This window comes from Piliocolobus tephrosceles, chromosome 8 (assembly GCF_002776525.5).
Source record: "Piliocolobus tephrosceles isolate RC106 chromosome 8, ASM277652v3, whole genome shotgun sequence".
Taxonomy (NCBI): Eukaryota; Metazoa; Chordata; class Mammalia; order Primates; family Cercopithecidae; genus Piliocolobus; species Piliocolobus tephrosceles.
Genome location: NC_045441.1, coordinates 25892755 through 25915155, shown reverse-complemented (window position 1 = coordinate 25915155; position 22401 = coordinate 25892755). Strand labels below are relative to the sequence as shown.

The 22401-nt window shown below is 40.3% G+C and overlaps 1 protein-coding gene across 3 annotated transcripts in view; it reads left to right on the top strand.

The window, feature by feature from the left end:
• ELMO1 (engulfment and cell motility 1) overlaps positions 1–22401 on the top strand; it is a 590246-nt gene that overhangs the window by 214030 nt on the left and 353815 nt on the right. For all 3 annotated transcript variants that reach the window (XM_023183031.1, XM_023183032.1, XM_023183033.2), the window contains exons 8-11: positions 3240–3339; positions 11432–11583; positions 13760–13838; positions 19716–19766. In XM_023183031.1, the coding sequence (XP_023038799.1) occupies positions 3240–3339; positions 11432–11583; positions 13760–13838; positions 19716–19766 (382 nt within the window). The remainder of the gene's footprint in view (positions 1–3239; positions 3340–11431; positions 11584–13759; positions 13839–19715; positions 19767–22401) is intronic.

The window sequence follows — 22401 nt, the reverse complement described above, 5'->3', positions numbered from 1 at the left end:
AGAACTATCCTTCCTCTGAGTACCTTGACTGGTGTATGCTGTGAAAAAGCTTTACTCTCATTTACCAATCATTCCCACTAATGGATAGTTGAGAAGCACAGATAGCTCTATTTGCAGTCTCAGAAATGGTGCTCCACCTTCTTAACAGCCATAGAGATTGAAATCTTGACTCCCAAACAAGCGTGTGGATGTGGAAATCAAATGATACTCTTTTTCCTTCTCTTCAGCCTTTTTTCCCCAAAGTCCTTGCAGTCTGTTCTGTCTGAGGAGTCTGTAGACAGAGCTCTGGAGTGTATTTTTGGAGCGATTGACTGTACCAGATGTTACTAAGATCATTTGGATTAGGGTTCTATTGAGCAGGTAGCTAGGGAGCAGAGTCATGTTGCTTTCATATATTAGAGAGCATAAATATACTTTTATCTTTTGCTTTTAAAAGAGCTACTGAAGACTAATGTCATCTAGTTTCCTCATCTTATCTGAGTGCTGTCTAGCTAATGGGAGTGCAGAGAAGAGGTTTTTTTTGTTGTTGTTGTTAGTTTTATTTTTTCTTTGAGACAGAGTCACTCTGTTACCCAGGCTGGAGTGCAATGGCATGATCTTGGCTCACTGCAGCCTCCGCCTCCTGGGTTCAGCCTTCCAAGAAGAGTAGCTGGGACTACAGTACCCGCCACCATGACCGGCTAATTTTTGTATTTTTAGCGGAGACAGGGTTTCACCATGTTGGCCGGGCTACTCTCGAACTCCTGACCTCAGGTGATCCGCCCGCCTCAGCCTCCCAGAGTGCTGGGATTACAGGCATGAGCCACGGCACCAGGCCAAGAGTTTGATTCAATAGTGTGTGTGTTTCTCTGCCACTGCCTGTTCCATTGCCTGTGCTGCCGTTGATGTCACGGAGGCAGGTTTTTTGCCTTGTAGAGATGCTGTGAATGCTGTCCTCCTGTGGTGTGTATAGGCGATTTTTTTAAAACATTTGAGGTCTTTTAGTATGCTGGGTATGACCAAATGTCCACTATTAGTTATCATTTGGTTCTTGTTTTTCCTCTTTTTAAGTAAATAAAATAAATGAGCTAATGTTGCTTACTGCTAATGCTATATGTTACTATGTAATAATGTTTTCACAGTAATACTAATAATGCCTACCAAGTCTGTTAATAAATCTTACTAATTGCTTTTATTTCCTGGCTCTTATTTTCCTGAGGCAATCTTTTTACTTTCTTTTCTGTTTTTTTTTTTTTTCTTTTGCAGTTGGATATTTGGATTTTCGTGTGACCCATTGTCTGTAGAAAGTGTCATTCTGGAATTTTTATTTAACCTTTCTCACTACTCTCTTCAGCTCAGTATTCCACCTGTCTTTGTAATATTCTGTTCTGTTCTTCAAATGAGTTTGTGTTGTCTGGTTTGGAATTTCTTTTTGAGGCATGATCCTTTGATGCCACCTAGGGGGCACCTGTAAGATGGAGGTTGCCCTGTGCAGCTCTGAAAAGCCAGAGGTATTAGCTGCTTTTCTATCTGCTATCTGAATGGTTTGGCTTTCCTTGCATTGCTGTTTTTGCTTTCATTTTCTAGTTCTAAGAACAGAGAATCCTTAACACAAGGTGAAACATTTGAAAATCTTGTGCTTCATTTACCTTTTAAAAATTTCACTTTTGCATAGTGAGAATGTAGTAATACTCACACGCTACTTACTATTCACTGCACAGCATTTGGAGGGCTTTAAGCATGTTTGCTTGTTTTCGTTTCTCCAAAAATCTGTGAGCTAGGTGTGACTACCACTGCCATCATCATCGCCATTTTTAATAAATGAGGAAACAGAAGCATGGGATGGTGCATAACTTGCCCACTTAGGGCTGGAGGGAGCACCCCTATTGTCTGACTCCAGAAACTACCTGCTTAGCCGTTTTCGTTTAGCTGGTTGCATCCCCTCTGTTTTCCTTGGTCTCCGGCAGTTTTGGATCTTTGTCTTTCCCTGAGAACCACTTCCCCTTTTATAGGTTCCGTTTAGCATTACATCTTCTGTGGTGGTGCAGAATTTCAAAGGTTGTTTTTGAGGCTGGGCCGAATAGAACAGTAGGAAGAAGGGAAATTGAGAAGCTGTCTCGAAAGAAATGTTACCTGTTTTCTATTCTACTAGTTGGAAATAAGTGGGAAGGTTCACTCTAAATATGTTAGGAGACTTTGTAGGGTATCAATAATGGTATACATGAGCCTACAAGTGAAAAATCTATATAACCAACTTTATTTTTTTAAAAATTGAGCCTAGGAATCAGTGCTGTTGCGTAATACAGTGTACAGATCTTGATTGGCATAATTCAGTGTACTCAAAGAAAGAGTATTTATCATAAAGGTGTTAATATTTATGAAGATGATAATTTACAATAAAGGTGAATATCTGTAAAAGCTTCTGTGCATCTAAGTCTCTACTAAAGTGTTGTTTTGAAAGCTGTAGAAACCAGGATATTGTCTAATAAGGGTCCTAGATGGAACTGCATTTACCTGAGCCTAATCTCTGTTTGGATTTTCAAACCACATATTAGACCCACCTTATGGCCTGCTGAATCTCAGCAAGTCTTTGTCAGCAAACCCATTATGTGGAGTGATTATCTCTATTGATATGCCAGAGAAGTTATTAACTAAAGACGAAATGCTGGCCAACATCAAAATGAGTATGTTTACTTGCATATATGTTTGTGTCTGTGTGTCCACACAAGGATGTATAGACCACTTAAAAAAAAAAGTACTAATTCTCTTAATAGAAGTCTTTTTAATTTTCTCTTTTGATGTGTATGGGTAATAAAGGAAGCACATTGCCCTCCCTAAGCAACTCCAAATTTCATTAGCCAAGAAGCTTTTCTTTAAGTCATCATTTACTAAGTATCTATATGCTACATACTTTATTAAGTAAGTAGCTCTGTGGCTAAATAGATATCACTACCCAGTTTTTCAGCTGAAGAAATAGAGGCTCAGACAGGGTCAGCGAATTGCCCAGAACAACATAGCTCACCAGAGCAAGAGTTGGTGTGAGCCTGGGTCTGTTGGATGCTGAAGCCCTGGTTGACCTCAGCAAGGCCATCCTGCCCCTTCTTGTCACTCATGTTAGTGAGAAAGTCACCTGTGGTCCTGCTGTTTATCTCTTGATCGTTTAAAATTCTACTTGTATTCACTTTCCCAGAACTTTCTTGCTTCAGTGTCTTTGCTCACCTTTGGGGTTCTTGACTCTTGTGCCTCCCTGTCTTTTTCAGCTTTGGAGACATGCTGTCCTTCACCCTGACGGCTTTCGTTGAGCTGATGGACCATGGCATAGTGTCCTGGGATACATTTTCGGTGGCATTCATTAAGAAGGTAAGGCGGACTCTGCCTCTTCAGGCTTTCCTTGCTGTCTTCTTTCATAGCTATTTTTCTCTGCTTTGAAGATATTTCATAATTGTCTTTCGTTTAGTTCTTTTATATATGAAAATGGGTATGATTTTTTATAATATTATGTATGTGGGTGTCAGGAAACCCAAATTCTATATAAAAATGATTGTAAGAGATTATAAGGGATTGCATGTACACAGCCATAGCTCAGGCCAAATCAGTGTGTCACACTGTTAATAACTGTGCAAGTGTCTGTTGATGCCCCGTATGTGACTCTGTTGGTTTCAAGTCCTAAACAGAGTTCCTACTATTGTCCTTCTCGAGCCTTTAATCCCCAGCCTACTGTCCAGGGAAAAGGAAAGGGGCAAAGTATACCAATGACCTGCACACCTAGGTTTGAAGCAGGGATGTATGAAAAGGAGGGCTACCTGAGTCCATGTGTCTTAAGCAGAGTGAGTCTGCTTACTTGTAATCATGGTTCAATGAACCATGGTTCATGGTCAATATCTCAGACATCACCCAGTTCTACCAATTCTTCCTTTTGGAGGAAGCAAATGAAGATGGACCTGGTGCAGGGAGAGGGTGCAGAAGAGCCCCACCATTCCTTGCAATTGAAGTATAGCACATTTGCAACTCTGTTTCCATTCTTCTGACTAAAAATAAACAGTCTTGATCTTGTTACTCTCAAATGTAGATTAAATCATGAACAATTATCATTTATTGATTTATTTTTTCCTTTCTTTGTATTTGCGAAATGGTTTCTAAATTCATTGGCATATCTCCTCCCTACTATTGTATTAAGAATAAAGAGATGTTTGGAATTCATAACTTTATTTCATAAGTATCAGTTACTAGAAGGAGAATTTCAGTGGATCTGTGCAAGCCAGAAAATCAGAGCAAAATCCGGTAAGAGTCACTTGAAGTTTTTAAGCCTTTTATTTTAAACTAATGGTAGACTTAAAGAAAAGTTGCAATAAATTGGACTTTGGGAGGCCAACGCAGGTGGATCATTTGAGGTCAGGAGTTCAAGACCTCAGCCTGGCCAACATGGTAAAACCTCGTTTCTATGAAAACTACAAAAATTAGCCAGGCATGGTGGCACGCACCTGGAATCCCAGCTACTCAGGAGGCTGAGGTAGGAGAATCACTTGAGCCTGGGAGGCAGAGGTTGCAGTGAGCCAACATTGTACCACCGCACTCCAGTCTGGGTGACAGAGTGAGACCCTGTCTCAAAAAGAAAAAAAAAAATTAGTACAAAATGTTCCTATAAGCCCTTCATCCAGCCTCCCCTAAAGTTAACATTTTGCATAATGACAGTACGGTTGTCAAAATTAATAAATAAGCTGTGGTGCAATGCTGGCATTTGATTTCACCTGTTTTTCTATGAATGCCTTTCTCTGGTTAAGGATCTGATCCAAGATCCCACATTGAATTTGGTGGCATGCCTCCTTAGTTTCCCTGAGTCTGTGACAGCCCCTCAGCTTTTTTGTTTGTCATTTGTGACTTTGACACTTTTGAAAGGTACCAGTCAGTTATTTTGTAGAACGTTCCTCAATTTGGATTTGTCTGATACTTCCCTCATGGTTCAATTAAAGAGGGTTATGCATTTTTGGCAAGAATGCTACAGAAGTTATGGTGCATCCTTCTCAGTGCATCCTTTCATGGGCACATGATGTCACTGTCCTCTGACTGGTGATGTTACCCTGGATTACATGGTTAGGTGGCATCTGTTGGATCTCCCCACTGTAAATGTGCTGCTTTTTTTGGAAATTAATCATTATCTTAGGGGAGATGCTGCCTTGAATCAAAGGGCATGGAATGGCCCTAATCTGTTGAATGAGGTGGGGGTAGGATCAGAGGCCCCACAGGTGTCATGCCCACACTGTTTTATGTTCATTTAAGACCAGAGCTGATGGAAACCCAAGGCCTTCTTGACACATCTCAGAATCCACTCTCTTTCATTATGTAAATCCATAAAGCCAAAGGGGAAGAGCAAAAGGAACCCTGTAGAAAATGCACAGAAAAGGAAGAGGCCCCTTTTTGCCTGTATTTGTCAGTGGTATGAATTGCTATAAAGGAAAGGAACTGTTAGAATTGCCATTAAGAGTAATGCAAAAGCCGCAATTACCTTTGCACCAACCTAATAGCTAAAGAAGCCAAAGAAATCCCGATGTGTTATGAAGTATCTTCCTGCCACCTTTGGTGGTGGCAGGGAGCGTAAGCATTAGATTATGAGAGGAGAAAATAAATTGCACTACTTTGCCTCTCTAAGATCAGTTCTAGAGAAGCAATTCCAAATCTGAAGATGTGGAAATATCATTGATTTTTTAATACTTAACAAACATTTTAACATTTTGAATTTACAGCAGGCTTTTTTTTCTACCTCCAGAGTGCCCGGCTTGTCTGTCATGAGAGCCTCTTTTGCTATAGAATTAACAACAATGTTGTACTGAATGTGAATTCCTTGAAATTATGTTCTACTTTCACCAACATTAGCTCTTTTGATTCCACACAGCAATCCTTTCCAGAACAGAACAGATAGTCTTGTTATTTCTGGTTAGGAGGCAGGGATGCAGTGGCTTGCCGAGGTCGAATGAGGTCACATAGTGAGTGGGCGTCCTTGGTCACATGGTCAGGGCGCTTCTCCTCATCATCATGCACCTGTGCTTTCCAAGTGGTAGAAGGCATAGTTCCCGGAGCCTCGCTTAACCAGCCTGTCTCTTGCATATTCCTCCGTGACCTTACTGCTAGAGTTAAGTGATTTCTTCTGCTCTCTATTCCCCTGGGATCTCCTGAATGCCCCTGTTCCAGCACTTGTCACATTTCGGTGCATTTTTTATTCATTTGACAGTCTTTCCCAATAGAGTATTACCTCGGGAAGGCAGAAACACGGCTTTCTTCATGACTTTATCCTCGGGGCCTGGCACAGAGTAAGGTCTTAATACATTTCTGTGAAATGAATGAATAAAATTTGCTTGGAAGCATTAAAAATACTCACAGAATTTGAAGAAGAGAAGGGAAAAAAGTGGTACCATATTTAAATATATTTTAAGTAAAATTTCGGTTATAAGTGGAAAGGAATTAGAAAGCTGTGTTTCTTGTGAGCAGTGGCCAGAGAGAATGACAGTCATTTAGTTTTCTAACAACTTAAGAAAATATTTTTCATTCATTGAAATTAATTCAAAAATCATATTAAATGTAAGAAAGTAAAGACTGACAGTCTCAGTGGTTTAAATAAAAAAGTAAGTATTTTTAAAAAGCAACACATTTAATCTATTTCGTATCTTCATTCCCAGTCATATTTTCTTTGTATTGCTACTTAGAGATGTGTTACATGAATCTGAAAGATAGTCATCAAAAAATTACTTACTTTTCTGTAAGGTTAACTTTTGTATTCATTAGCTGGACCAAATTCAGCACTTTGACAACCCAGGAATTGTATGCAGGCAACTGTCTTTTAAATGGAGCTTTATCTCAACAAAAATCGACTAGGAAATGGGCTGACAAAAGATGCCTATCTCTGTGGTCTAGAGTTGGCTTCCTATTAATGCCAAATTCATACCACTTTGGAGAAATATTTTTTTCCCTGCCAGCTTCTGTCTCCTTCTCTGTTACTTTATCTGTTTTGTTATGTGTGAATCTAGATTCTGGTTTACAAATTTTGGCTGCAATAAATAGCATCATTTCATAAACAGCTCTGAAACTTGGAATTCCTTGATATCAATACATAATGTTGTTGCTTTTTAAAGACTTGGCTACTTAGGGACAGAGTAAGAAAACATGGAGTAGAAAGAAAAGAAAAAAAAACTTTATATGTTATGAGTTGGTTTTTCCCTAGCCAATTATAGCATCAGTGCCTTCTTTTGGAAGGAAGGTTTCATATAAATGCTCCAGAAAACCTTACCTGTGCAGGAGAACCTGGCTCACCCCACAAATGTTTTCAGCACCTGGACAAACATCCCACCATATTGGTTTAGAGACCTGGTAATTTTTGCCTCTTAAAAATTTGAGAGATTCACAGGCCTCTACCTAGATAATTTTAAATATAGGAGTAGAGCTTCATGTTCGCCATGGTTTTTTTTTTTGTTTTGTTTTGCTTTTGAGACAGAGTCTCACTCTGTCACCCAGGCTGGAGTGCAGTGGCGCGATCTCAGCTCACTGCAACCTCTACCTCCTGGGTTCACGCCATTCTCCTGCCTGAGCCTCCCGAGTAGCTGGGACTACAGGCGCCCGCCACCACGCCCGGCTAATTTTTTGTATTTTTAGTAGAAACGGGGTTTCACCATGTTAGCCAGGATGGTCTCGATCTCCTGACCTCGTGATCTGCCTGCCTCAGCCTCCCAAAGTGCTGGTATTACAGACGTGAGCCACTGTGCTGGCCCTCCATGGTTCTTTTAGTTTTTGATAACAGGAGAATTTTAAGATCTCATTCTAAGTAATTCTAAGAAGTATTTATTGGATTGTTGATTCATGCACTGTAATACCCCTTAGCTTCTTAAAAGTTACATAAATATTTCTCTTTTATTTAGCTAAGATTTTCAAATGAATGAGCAGTACAAGGAGCTAGTGTATATAAAATTACTGCTGACTCCTCTTACTACTACTTCGTTATGATACGGGCCTACTTTTGAGAAGCTGGACTGTGGCTGGCTTGGGTTGGCTCACTTGTGTCACCCGGAAGTGCAGTGATGGAGCTGGGATAAATTGAAAGGCAGAGGGAATCATTATTACTCTTCTGTGGGATAAAGGAAATGAAAATTTAGGCATGAATAACCTCTAGCTATACAAAGGTCTGTAGTTTTCAAACTGGGCATACAGACATTTGTCCATTAACTGATTGATACATTCAGTTATAAGGAGTTGGTCTCAAGTTCCCTGGAGGACGATAGTTATTGCTTTCACTTGGATCAGCCCTGATGCCTTGGTTATTAATGCTCATTGAGTGAAATTAGGTCATTTGAATATCTGGCTAAAACCAGTGACAAATAAGACAAAAGAAAGAAGTTAAGTTTCAGAAAACTATTAGCATGTACTTCAGACTTGTACATAGGACTCTACTGCATTGAGTGCCCCAGGTGTGTTACACAAAATGCTCATTACGTAGCATGCTTTAGGATTGCTGAAATGGTTAGGTTCTTTATGTCAAGGAAGAAATGAATTACTAGAAAAATGAATTTTAAAGAATACTTTCATGAAAGTAAGGGATTCATTTCTTAGGAGAAAAATATGTAGAAATAACTAATGGAAATGGAATATGTGTGTGGGATATAAATATGTCTGAATTAAAACAAAGACAGCAGATTCTTTTTACCACCACTGAGCAAGCCCACTGGGAGCAGGGAAGAGTTAATGATTCATAGAGAACTTTAAAACCCATTATGAGAAGGTATACTTCCTATCAGAAAACACTGAGAGTAGGCTGGGTGCTGTGGCTCACACCTGTAATCCCAGCACTTTGGGAGGCCGAGGCAGGTGGATCACTTGAGGTCAGGAGTTCAGCCTGGCCAATCTGGTGAAATGCCGTCTCTACTAAAAATAAAAAAATTAGCTTGGCGTGGTGGTGCACACCTGTAATCCCAGCTACTCAAGAGGCTGAGGCGAGAGAATTGCTTGAACCAGAGAGGTGGAGGTTGCAGTGAACTGAGATCACACCACTGCACTCCAGCCTGGGCAACAGAGCAAGATTCCATCTCAAAAATAAATAAATAAATAAATAATAAGAAGAAAACACTGAGAGTTCTGATTGAATATTTCAAGAAAGGAAATACTGTAAAAAGGATATTTATGGAAGTAGGGAAATAATTCAGGGGGTAAATTTCCATTTGACGGAAAACTTGAACATAAAAGAACGTGCAGAAGACTGTGTTTTAGTAACCCAGCAATGAGTTAGACCACAGGGCCAGTGTTATGTATATACTATGTATCAAAACGGAGATATGCCAGATGTATCCCAGAGATATAAAATAGGGAGCTGGAAATATGAATCACTAATGATTATGGATTCTTAGAAAAGAGTGATAATTGGGAAGAGAGGAGTATGAAGACAATGAGATTGATATTCCCTCCATTTAATTTTTTGCTTTTTTGGAATATCCAAATGTTGGCATCCTTTTGGATGCCAAGAATAGGCCCTCAGTGTACTTCATGGTAAATGCCTTTTTATCTGTCTGTAGTAGACTGTAAGGTCCTTGAAATTTGTTTGTTATTTTCATCTTTGTATTTCCAGCTCTGTGGGACAGGGCAAGCCTGTTGTATAGCACACAAGCAATGCATGTTACTGAAATGGATCAATTATTGATGAGTAAATATTGGCTGAATGAAAAGAGTGCATGAAGATGGAGGTGGAGGATGCTTGACAATATCAGCAACAGCTTCTCAGGCAGAAGCCTCCATGCAGCCTTAAGGCACATCCAAATTTAATAAATAGAGACAAGCAGGGGAGCTGGGAATGAGGAGAAAATTAGTTGCAAGAAAATCTGAAGTATTGTCAATGAATTTCTTTATGAGTTCTTCAGTTTCCTAATACCAGTGCCAAGAATTATGCCGAGAGCATGAAAAATGGTTTGGTGGGGTAAGGGAGGAGTCAGAGAATTTATTCTCTGTTTAGAAGATGTCTAAATTAAGCATTAAACCCTAAACACAGTATAACAGTAATTGGATTTTTGTCAGAGAAAGATGGCCCTAGGGAAAGAAGGGTGGCCTTAGTATGGTAGATTTGGTGGATTGGAGCAGACTGCGAGGAGTAAGTCAAGGGCTTGCCAAGGATAGTAAACATGTTGGAGAAGTTTATTAGCCATGAAAAGAGCCGTAGCAGTCTTTTGAGAACCTTAAAATTTCCATACTCTTCCTGAAGTTTGTATTTTAAAATAATAGCTTTTCAGAATGTAAAATCATAATGTCACCGCACTTCTTCACATTATTCATTTCCCACCCCTGAGATCCAGATGTAGCTTGGGTAGGCAGAGTGTTGTGATCTGCATATCCCACCCCTCTTTTCACCTGGACATCAGCGGACTAGGGACAATTCCGATGGTACCTGGGAACTGCCATGGTGCACTGTGCATTTATCATGTGCAAGGATGGAGAGGAGATGAGGCGAGTGATCTCTGGGGCAGCAAAAAGGGAGAAATTAGTGTTGACGGGGAAACAGCAAGTGTTTACTTGTTGTGGAACCAAGTTATTTAGCTTTTAAGAAAGTAGTCATTATACTGATGTAATAATGGCTTTTTATTGTGAGTTGTCAACAGACAGTAATAACTTTTAATGAGGCCTCTAAAATAAGACCTTTATGGTACCCATGTGTTTGGATTACTGTGATCCATTTTTCTAACCTCTATTTTTATTTTCCTCTTACATTGTGATTTATTATGTTTGGGGATTTAGTGATTAATTCCTTAGAGAGTCTAATTTGGAGCTTAAACTAGTGTTTTAACTTTTATTACTGCTCATTTAAATGATTTCCTGTTTGCTAAATTTGGGAGAGATGAAAGAACTTATTTTAACCATCAGAAATTGGAAGAAAGGGGTAACGAGTTTTTCATTTAAGAGAGTGGCCAGTGACTGAGAAGTTGCCAGTTGAAGTGTGTTGACAAGTGAGATTTGTGTGAGTCCCCTAAGAATGCAACAAGAACATAATAAGCATATAAAAGCCATGGATTGTGTGGATGAAGGAGTAGTCTGGGAATGCAAGAGGAATGGCAATTAACATATGTTGAAATTACTGTCCCAGAGAAACACAGGCATCCTTACAATATATGTGTTGAAATAGTCTGCCCCTAAAAGATGAAACTCAGGAGAATAGTCCTGGGAGATACAGAAAGAATAATCTTTGGAAGTATGTCTTTTTGAAAAAATTTGCTTATCAGTGAATTATAGAGATGTGATAAATCATGCTTTGTAATGATATCATGAACAATCCCTGGTTCGATGGGTTTCTTGCTATTTTGCTGTAATTCCAGGTCATCCTCAGTGCCTGATGTTTCTTAAATGAGTTTCCGATTTGCTTCATTTGTTCCCTTCTGCACGTCTCTGCTCTACTTACCACGAGCAGTCAATTGTGTCCCACTTGGATTTTCAGATAGCAAGTTTTGTGAACAAGTCAGCCATAGACATCTCGATCCTGCAGCGGTCCTTGGCCATTTTGGAGTCGATGGTGCTCAATAGCCATGACCTCTACCAGAAAGTGGCGCAGGAGATCACCATCGGCCAGCTCATTCCACACCTGCAAGGGTAAGCATGCTGAGATGCTCTGGGGAGGAGAAATGCTTCAGGAAGATGGCCACAGTGATGCACTGGGAAACATTTTGTGTTTTTATAGTTTGGTTAAATGTATAGAAAAAAAATCTCAATTTGGCATATAACCAAACCATGTGTCACACTGGAATGGCATGGTTACTTTCCCTTGGCCCCTGTCCCTCACTGAACTCCAGGCTGGTTCTTGGCACTGCCTGTCCCCACACCTGGCCCTTGGTAAGCTCTCAGTTTTAATGCATATTGGTAGATATTGGCAGAGTTTTACTTTTAAGAAGGTAAAACAGGATGATTTGTTCTCATAAGTTCTCTTTCCTAAACCATCTAAGTTAATGTTTTCTGTGATATAATGAGTATTTTCATAGTTAATTAGAAATGTAATGTTATGCCTTTTTGCTAGGAATTTTTAAAGGCAGGCTTCTTTCTTAGTTATGCTCAAGGTGATTCTAGTGAGCTGCTTCTTTTGTATTTTATAATAAAATAAAGGTTTTTTTTTTCTAGTGGCTTGAGCTATAAAATGGAAGTAAGATAGCTGCCTCTGCAGCCTGCAGTCTTTGAGGCATTTTTCCCCTTCTTTCCTCCCTTAGGTAACTAGGAAGGTTGTCTCTGATGATACCAACCTGAGGAGGACTCTATTGTACAGTGCTACTTTAGAAATTAAAGTATTTTGGCTTGCAGTGATAATAAACATTGTGAGCTCACTCACACAGGAAAGTAGGTTATTGGAACAATACTGGGGTACCTTGTAGAATCCAGAAATGACATAAGTAGCTAAGCCTTGAGAAGGGAGAAACCATGGCTTCCCTGGAGTCCTCGGCAGATGGCCTTTTCTCTAGCATTTTGGTTGGCACTACAATGACCCAACTCCCACTAACTCTTGCCCCTGGTCCATTAGGTCACAGTTCTCAATAGGAAACCCAATTGGCCCATTTGGGTTGGTGGTGCAGGGTGGGAATGGTTCTCTGAAATGTTAACTGTTATGTTTATAATATAAACTACCAAAGTAGATTATATTAGATATTTTTTTCATTTGGAGGTGGGAGGATGACCAGCATTTAAAATTTAAGTCACAGAAGCTGAGGATGGTGGTGGTCTCAGTGATTATGACCTCAGAATCATAATTCTTCAAAATGATGATAATGTAGATAGCTTCTCTAGAAATAAGACCAGTTTCACATTTCCTTTGAGTGTGAACTGTATTAATTTATATACTTTGTCTTTTCTGGGAATCTCAAAGGCACACATCTTCATCCCGAAGCACATCACCAAAGTGAAGAGTTTATTCTCCAAGTACTGTGCCAAGGATTTTATATGCATAATCTCATTTTATCGTCACAGCAATCCCATGAAATAAGTGTGTCTAACCCCACGTTGTAGATGAGGTAACTGTGCCTTGGGGGATACCCATGAACTTGTCCAAGGTCTCAGCCTGCCTGTGATGAACTGGGCTTTGCACCCTATGCTGGCCTGGTTCTAAGCTCCACTTCTGTCTCACTGGCCTGATAAGTTATTCCTAAATGTAGCTCATAAGTCACTCTTTGTTTATGCCTTGAGTCTTCCTTATTTACTGTTTACCACATGCCTTACATTAGAGCTTTGTTTCATTTATTATTTCTGGTTGCTTTCCAGTGAAAATGAGATTTATAAACAAACACCCATTCTTTTTGTTATTTAAATGTTTATATTTGGAAATAGATTTTTAGAATATGTAATAGAGCCACCCAATTAGCCCAAGAATGTAGAGACATCTGAAACTACTCCCTGATATATTTCTTGTATCAGACAGAAAATTACACATATGTACACACACACACACGTACATACATACAAACAAACAACTATTACTAGTAGTACATCAATTACAACATCCCCCTAGGTTTATGCTTTTAATCTGAATAAGAGAGAAGGCTGCCTGTATTTCTGGGCATTCTGCACTGACCAGTGTACTGTGAGCTAGTAATAGTAGTTGTATATTTACCGCCTTGTGATGTTTGAAATGCATTCTCAGTGCTAAATGCATTTTCTAGGCCCTACCTTTGTCTCTCACTTGTTTTTGGGAGAGGAGGCTGATTTTGAGGCTTTTCATGGTTTGACCCAGGGCTAGTCTCTTCTAACTTTGTGTTCTGATTTTCTGAATTGTTCTGTATCTTTATAGGTCAGATCAAGAAATCCAAACCTATACTATTGCAGTGATTAATGCACTTTTCCTGAAGGCTCCTGATGACAGGAGGCAGGTAAGTTGCATTTCTTTAGTCCAAAGTCTGTGTCAGGGCTAGGAACTTTGTGTGCAGAGAATGCCCTCTCCTTCCATCCGGGGACTCATTGGGCCACTCTGCTGTCCTGGCCGCATATGGACTCTCCACAGCAGCTATGTTCTGCTGCACAGCTGGCCCGCTGGGGTCCTTCCCAAATCCAGGGGCAAGTGGGTAGAGACGGGTAAGCCCTTGACTGACGAGGGATGCTAGGAGCGTTCCAGCAATAGAGCCTTTTCATGAAATAAAATGCAACCTGGAAGACCAGATGTACAAAGGTGAAAACGCTGCTGCTGTGGTGGAAGCGGAGTTAGGAGTCCCCACGACCTTCTGTCCTTTCACGGGATGCTCACTACGGTGAGGGAAGTGCAGTCCTCGTTTTCTGGATCAGGAAAGGGAGACCCTGAGAGATGCCATGTTTTTCCCAGGGAGGGAGGCGATAGAAGGTGAGAGGACAGGAGGGATAATATGCAGATGGCTGCTTCTGGTGGATATAACTGCATTCACATGTCAGAGGGGCTCCTTGCTTGGTGAGATTACTTATTTCTGTGTGTGGATGTGGCAGGGAAAATGGAACCACCTCTTTCCGCTCCTCTGTATAAAAAAAAAAAACCAGGCGCAGTGGCTCACACCTGTAGTCCCAGCCCTTTGGAAAGCCAAGGTAGGCAGATCATTTGAGGTCAGGAAGCTGAGACTAGCTTTGTCAATATGGCAAAACCCCATCTCTACTAAATATACAAAAATTAGCTGGGCTGTTTTACAGCCATGATAGTACATGCCGGTAATCCCAGCTACTCGGTAGGCTGAGGCAGGAGAATCACTTGAACCCGGGAGGCAGAGGTTGCAGTGAGCTGACATCACACTACTGCACTCCAGCTTGGGCAACAGAGCAAGACTGTCTTTTAAAAGAAAAAAAAAAGGAGGAAGGAACACCTTAATGTACATACATGGAACCTCTCCTCTGATGGTGTCCTTTGTCTGTAGATCCTTTCTTTCTTCATGAAGGAAAGGAGCATTACAGAGGGGACGTGAAGAAGTGGAATTTTGCCTTGTCTTAGAATTTAGCTCACACCTCAAAATCCATTCATGTTTTTTTCAATCAACGTGTCATGTAATATGTTACCCTGGTCACAGTTTCCTTCCTTAAAAAAGATGGGTGGAAATATGAGCTCTTTTCACCCACTTAGAAACTATGCTGGGGAGCTCGATGGCAGTTGCCAGTGAGTTCGTTTAGAAGAAATTAGAAAGCGAACCTGCTACTGAACTATGACAAGAATTTTTGGATTTTATTTTAGTTTTTCATTGCCAAGGATTTTAAACCTCAGTGACTAAACATGACGAGTTCTGGTTTGTTTTCCATTTAGAATTTCTTACTCATCCCCGGGGGGCTGTGTCTGCATAAGGAGTGGTGTCACTTAATAGTTTCCTGGACGTTTGATTTGGTGTTCGCTGGAACTAGGTGGAGGTGCCTGCCCTCCACAAGCCTGTGGTGGGGGCGCTCTTACCCTGGCTGGATTTTTAGGAGTGGCTTTGCAGATCTGAGGTGAAATCATGGATAGGGCTGCTTCTGTGATATTTTAGTCTAAATACCAAACTCATCATAACTCCCAAGCAGCCTGGAAGTTGTCTGGAAGCTCTCACTGTGTATATCCACAAGCTTGACGTGGGCATTGGAGGAACTGGGTCCTTCTGTTGGCCAGACCAGGGACTTCTGGCCCAGCCACATGGTAGTTGAGTGTAGCGTGTGGAGTCAGGAAGGCTGCATTCTGATCTCAACTCTTGGAAGTTTCCTTTCCTTTCTCCATCTGTGAAAGAAGAAGATGGATTAGAGGAGGTGAAAGTTCATGCCCACTCAAAAGGCTGTTTCACTTGGATCTCTGAATCTAGACATGAATAAAATGCATACTGCATCTTATTTTATACCAAGCACTACTGTTCATTTGTTAAACTGGACTCTCATGACCATGGACAAATAGGGAATTTCAGGACATTGCTGATAATGGTAATATAATGGAATGTCGACTTAAGATTAGGTTTGGATTTTGTGAACCAAGTCTTTCTTTGAAAACTATGCAACATAGGCTGACAGGAAACAGTTTGGCTATATATTATTCTAATAAACTACCGCAAAGAGTAATAAACCACCTCAAAGAGTAGTCTAATAACCTTAAACCATTTAAGAAAAGATTCCAACTAAGAAAGACTGTATATAATTCAGCAGAAATTTATAAAGTATTATATGACTCAATCAAACTCTAAAAATAGCTACAAGGTATTTAATTGACTTGCCCATGGAAAAGTGATGTGGACTTCATAAACTATAAACTCTTGAAATTAAGAGTGTTGTTCATCAAAATAAAGGGAGTATCATGATTTTTAAATTAAAAAAAAATTCAGTCAGTAGCGAGATAGCTCTAAAAAGGGATTTCAGGTTCATAATGAAGAAAAGTTTGTTGGATATTATTTTCTGAAGGTCAGTAGAGGCCTGTAAAGCAGAAGACTGAGCTAACTGGTAATATCATGTAGGTTGCTGTGGATTTATATTAACAGCTGAGCGTGTACACCTTAGTCTGGGCTTTATGTTCTAAGTTTCAGCTGGTCTGAATTTGACATTGGCATTGTTGGTATATGTTCTGAAAAATTAAAAGTTCTGAATTTTTGGCAAATAGAAAAATTGACCAAAGTCAGCCATCAATGATAATATTATTGAGAGTCTGGCATGTGCCAGGCAGTGCTCAGTATTTTGTATTACATTATTTCATTTTATTCTCATATTCAGAGAAAGCCACATTATTTCTGTTTTATAAGTAAGGAAATTGAGACTCAAAGGGAGTAAAGAACTTGACCAGGTTACTGAGTGGGTAAGAATCAGAGTTCGAGTCCCAACCTTATCCCTGCTTTTACCTGCAAAGCATCCCATCCAACACCTGTCAAAGAGATGTCACTCACAGAATTACCCTGTGTTTGCCAAGTAAACAGCTCCCTGAAGCCTGGATAACACAAGCCCATTTTCTCACTCCAACTAGATTGAAATGTAATCTAAACATGTATTTACTGGATTTGTAGGAACACTATTTTTTGTTTGTTTTTGTTGGTTTTGTTTTATCTGTTTAAAGCCTTAGAACCATTGTTTTTTTTGAGATGCCTGATTCTACTTCAGTCAAATACTTTTTTAAAATTTCATCTTCTTTTTTTGACTTGGGCCAGACACATTCATAGGACTCCATTATCTGGCTTTTCTTGGAATTTGGAATGCTTTTAAACACTTACACCCTATTTCTGCTGTTACTGAAAAAAATGCCCCCGCGGTCAGAAGGACCTGTGCTATTTTTTCCTTTGCATCCGTAAAGTAGGCCTTACTGAGAGAGGCCTGTGCTGGGACCTAGGGTAAAGCTTCTTCCTCTGGAGAAGGGTTCCAGAGGGTCTAGGGTTCCCCCAGGGGTGGAGGCCTTTCTGTTTCCTGGCACAAATGGAGGGAAGGGCTATGCTATTTTTGTCAGGGAGGGGGTTGCTGTTAGGTGGGCAAATGCATCCTTTTGTTTACAACTTTCACCATTGTTCGGTTCACTATTTCAATGGCAAATACATTGGTGAGATCCCTTCCAAATTTCTCTACAAATATTTATATACTTTGGATAAGCACTATTTAAAAAACTTGTTAGTTAAAAGATTTGGTAGAAAAATCTGAAAATACTAACACAAAAGGAAGAAGTTTGAAAGATTCCTGTAATTATATTCCCAGAGGCAAAACCACTGCAATTATTTACAACTCTTGTGACTTTCATGGTGCTACTTCCCTGTTTGTTCTGTGCAAAAATTCTCCTAATATATCATTTTTTTCCCCACCAAATGTGAGCATACTACATGCAGTGTCGTTTTTCTAAACTGCTTTTGAAACTAAACAATATTTTGTGGACATCTTTCCATGTCAGTATATCTGGATTCATATTTGTATCTATATACTTTTACATAATTTTAATACTATAAAATATTCCCCATGGATTCTCACGTTTACTCCAACAATTCCTTACTATTAGACTAATAAATGGAGGCATGGATATTTCTATTTTCTTTTTGACCAAGCTGCTGTTCCTTAGGAGAATAGTGTAAAATATTTATTTGTTATTTTATCAAGCATTTATTGTCTTCTAGGTGTTAGATATTGTTCTTTGGGCTTGGAATACAAAAAAGAAAGTTTCTGCTCATGAGGGACCCACAGCTTATGCAGACAATAAACATTGTAAACAGATAACCACAATGATTTCTTTAGTAGAAATTGGACATACATTGTCCTTTCTAACTTTAAATTTTATAAACTGATAGGCAAACATAGGAACAGAAATTTTTGTTTCTGTTTTTATTTATGAGCAATAATTTCATGTTTCAAAGAAATTAAAACAGCTATAGGATCCTTTGAAGCTTTTACTTGACATCTGGCCTAGAAGAAACAAAAAACCACCACCAGTGGGCCTTTCTATGAAGATTGGGAAGAAAGCACTGCTTTCTATGCCTAGTGGAGGGGAAGGTTCCTTCTAGGTTACCATTTGACTTGTTTCTCAATGCATCATTGCTCCTGCTTTCTTGTTTTCAAGAGCATGGAAGAAGACCTAGTATTGGATTTTGACTTGAGGGCCATCTAGCTTTTTTGTCACCTTACAGTATTTAAGCACTTTTCAATGCAGTGGGTCAGCAGGGGCATTCAAATAAAGTGGTCAACCTCTAACAGAGTCCTCTGAATTTCCATCCCTTCTTCTCTCCTGCTTGCTTTCCTTTCTGTGGTGGCGATGACGCCGTTAGGTTGATGTAGAGAGCAATGTTGACATCCTTGATTGTCCTCTGACTGTAAGTCACCCACGTTCCCTTTGTCAGCGTAAAGTGGGCCCTGCTCTCCCGTGCTGCTCCCGTCTACCCCTGCTTGTATGCCCCCCTCAGAAATCTCCCCCACCCCCATGTTCTTGGTTCTCTTTGCTTTCTGCAAATTTGTTTTCACCTTGGTAGAAATCATGGTTCTGTTTTTAAACCATAGCTTAGTTTCTTCTCTACTCAGTAAGAGTAGCAACACCAAAAACACCCCCTACCACAAAACAACAATCAAGTGTCTTCCTGAATATGAGCAGTATTTTTACTTTAAAATGTGTGCTCCAAGACTGTGCTTAATATGTTATTTTCCCTTAGCCTCTACTTGTCAATATTTATAAAAGGAGTCTGTGCATCATTTCCTTTAATAAAATCACTCTTGAATCCTCCATGCCACTCAGGAGATGCCAAGGCATGAAACACAACCTGTAGAAATCAGGCCTTGCAGAGCTCAGTGAGTGTAGACTCTAGAGCTTTGCATCACCCAGATATTTGCCCTTCACTTAAACTCCACTCAGATCACTTATGTAGCCTGGTATATGTATTACTCACTCTTGGGTTTTGCACAGATTAAGATGAAATGACTTTTAGAAGATACTGGAATCTCCTTGCTACAGGCATGTGTTGCCTAATAAAACCTTTCTGCACATACGTAGTCTAATAAAAGATGATGAGGCTTTCTAATAGAGAACGATTGCTTTGTTTGGAGTGCCTGATTTTTATTTAGCACCCACCTTTTTCTGGAAGGAAGAAATTCCTAAAGAAGAGAATTTTGCAGGTGCCAGGTATATTTCCTTTGCTTTTGGACATGGCTTTTACATTCTAAATGGAACAGTCAAAAAAAGTAATTTGAATACTGCTGCCTGTTTGAGTTCATTATTTCATACGAAATACTGCTGATATACAGTTACGAAGCACACCCCAGGATAAAGTCATTTTTGGCCATGTCGAAATGTAGCTTTCTAACCTAAGCCTTTGTGTGGGCGTGTTTTTCTTCCACAGGAGATGGCGAATATTTTGGCTCAGAAGCAATTGCGTTCCATCATTTTAACAGTGAGTACCTATGTGCTATGACCTCTTTGTGGGGGAGGAGTGGCCTGGTGCATTTATTAATCTCTTCTTTTGGCTTCAATCTGTGGTTTGATCTGTGACTTGCTTCTGTGGTGAAGCAGTAGGAACTCTAAAGAAGGAAAAAGTGAGCTTTTGGAATTGAAATAAATAAAGTCTTTCCCACAGGAATTGCCTCATTGGATCAGAGGGAGGGGTTTCTGGAACTGCTCTGGAGAGAGAGGAAGGGGGAAGGCATTCTGGCGGGAAGGATTGGATAGTTCTCTCAGTGGGGCAGGTTAGGGAGATCAAGGCTTAAAAGATTCACCCTGATGAGGTTTTGCTCTTTTAATGAGAAAGCTAGCTGTAAACATATCAGGTACCAAGAGAAGTCCTGAGATGTTGAACGTCAGTTTGGGGGGCCCCCTGGCAAGAGAGAGGAAGGAAAGACAAAGATGGGAGCCACTCATTCGCTGCAATGCAAAATGACCTTAAACATTGGTGGAAAAAAAAGCCCTAAGGTGTCACCTTGTAAATGTTTAGAAATAAACCAAGTAACAAGATTTCCTGAGGCCTTACCCGCTATTTGACTTAACAGCTACTTGAAAGAAGCAGGTTGATTGATTGCCCTGCTTACAAAAAAGAAAAAAAAAAAAAAAGAAAAGAAAAGAAAGAAAAAGAAGAATTTCTTTTTGTGTGATTCCAAAGAGCAGTTCAGCAAGCTTACAGTTAAAAACACTTGGTCCTCAAATGCAGGTTTTAACATTATTCGGGTATGGTGAGGCCAACAGATCAGGAGATGGCTGGCATTGAAAAGAAAAGTTTGTTAATTATAGTTCCCCAAAGGAGGGGGCATGCTGTGCCACTGGGAGATTGTGGGGGGAGGGGAAGCTCCTGAGTCGGGAGGCAGGGAAAGCCCAAGGAGATCTGGGCGAGAGCCCTTACTGTGGTTTTTGAGGGAAGGGACAAGTGAGGCCAGGTAAGCTGCCTGAGCAGGTTTAGGATTGGCTAGTTTGAATAATTTCAGTGGGCTGTGGAGTTTATGGGCTGTCTCTAGTTGTCTGGTACCTGGCCCTGGGTGGTTAGGGCAGGAAAATAGTGATCCTAAGAGTAGGAGCCAGAGCTTGTAGAGGAGTGGGGTGTGGTTGCCAAGTCCCTGGACTGGTTCATTTGCATATGAAAGGAGTCGTTTATTATCTCTAGGAATTGGCTAGATCTGGGAGGGGCAGTCTCTCCAGGGTCAACAAGGTCCCAGATGTCAAAACACCGAAAACAAGTGGCTTATACACACACACACACACACACACACACACTATCCCCCCCCACCGCGCCCCACCTATGCAAGTAAGCCATCAAAAATTAATGTTGAAAATAAGTGTTCTAGATCCCAAAGCCAGTGGTAATGACTGCAGTTTGTGACCAAGTTAGTTCGATTTTAAACTTCCTGGCTGTCAAGGATGACATGAAACATATGAGTATAATTTTCATTGTTTGATAAAAAAAGGTCCCCCAGTTATTCGGGAAACATAAAACTTTTCCCTCTGGAACTGAAATCTGAAATGAATCTTGGGAGAACATCTTAATACATCTAGGTCCAACTGTGGTTTTGGAAGTGCAGAAGTATTCATAATTGCTGTCCTTCTTTATATTGGCTCTCAATAAATGTAGAAGCTGCAGCATCAATGTATAGCTCAGTGTCTTCATATTACCTTGATGTGGCACTCAGGGTTAGAATGCCCTGAGAAATGAGTGGCATTAATGACTGTGGCCACCCTGTCTCAAATATCAACATCTCTTCTTTTATGAGATGTTGATGGCTGAAGTTCGAGGTTGGTACTCCCCTGCAAGAACTTGCAGTGCAGTACTTTTGAGTTGCTAAGAAAAGAGATACCCACACACTTTGGATACTAAGTGTGTGCTATGAGTTAACATACTATTCTGAAGATTGGAGGGTAAGGGGTTTGATTTGCTCCTAACCATCCTGTGTCTAGCTTCCCTGCTTCCCATAATTTTGGTTCGGTGACTTGGTATTCTCTGATTTCTCCCTCTCCTCTTTCTTCTACTCCTCAGTCTTCTCTCACCCCTCCTTCTTTAATTGGCTATTTCAACATGGCACTAACAGCTAGGGTGTGGACTGCAGGTGGATGCCAGGTTGAGAGGCACCCAGGCAGCACTCTAAGGACCTAGACTTCCTCCAGTCCTGGAGGAAGATCATTTTTCTCTACAGTGGGGAACTTTGTCATTTACTGAATAGCCACTTAGAAGTTGGTTTGCAGCAGTCTAGCCAGGAGCAAGTATAGATTTCCAAGAGAATTGGTCTTCCAGATAGCAAGGCGTGACTGGGGCTAACATTTGAAATAACTGATGTGATGGATTGTTTCACCACATTGATCCGTTGTTTGGCATTTTTAATGTACAGCCAGAATCTGTGTTGAAAAGGCTGTGTGTTAGTGCCAAATGCTGAATGTTCAGTTGGTGGCAGCTGTCCCATTTCTGGGCGGGGGTGATGGGGTTGGGGGTGGACCTATCTAGTCTTCCTGTCCTGCCACTCCTTGTATGTTCTGTTTTCAGTTCTGTTTCTATGGGGAAGAGTCATTTTATCTTTCATTTCATTGTTAACAGTGAGTAAAGTAATTCACGA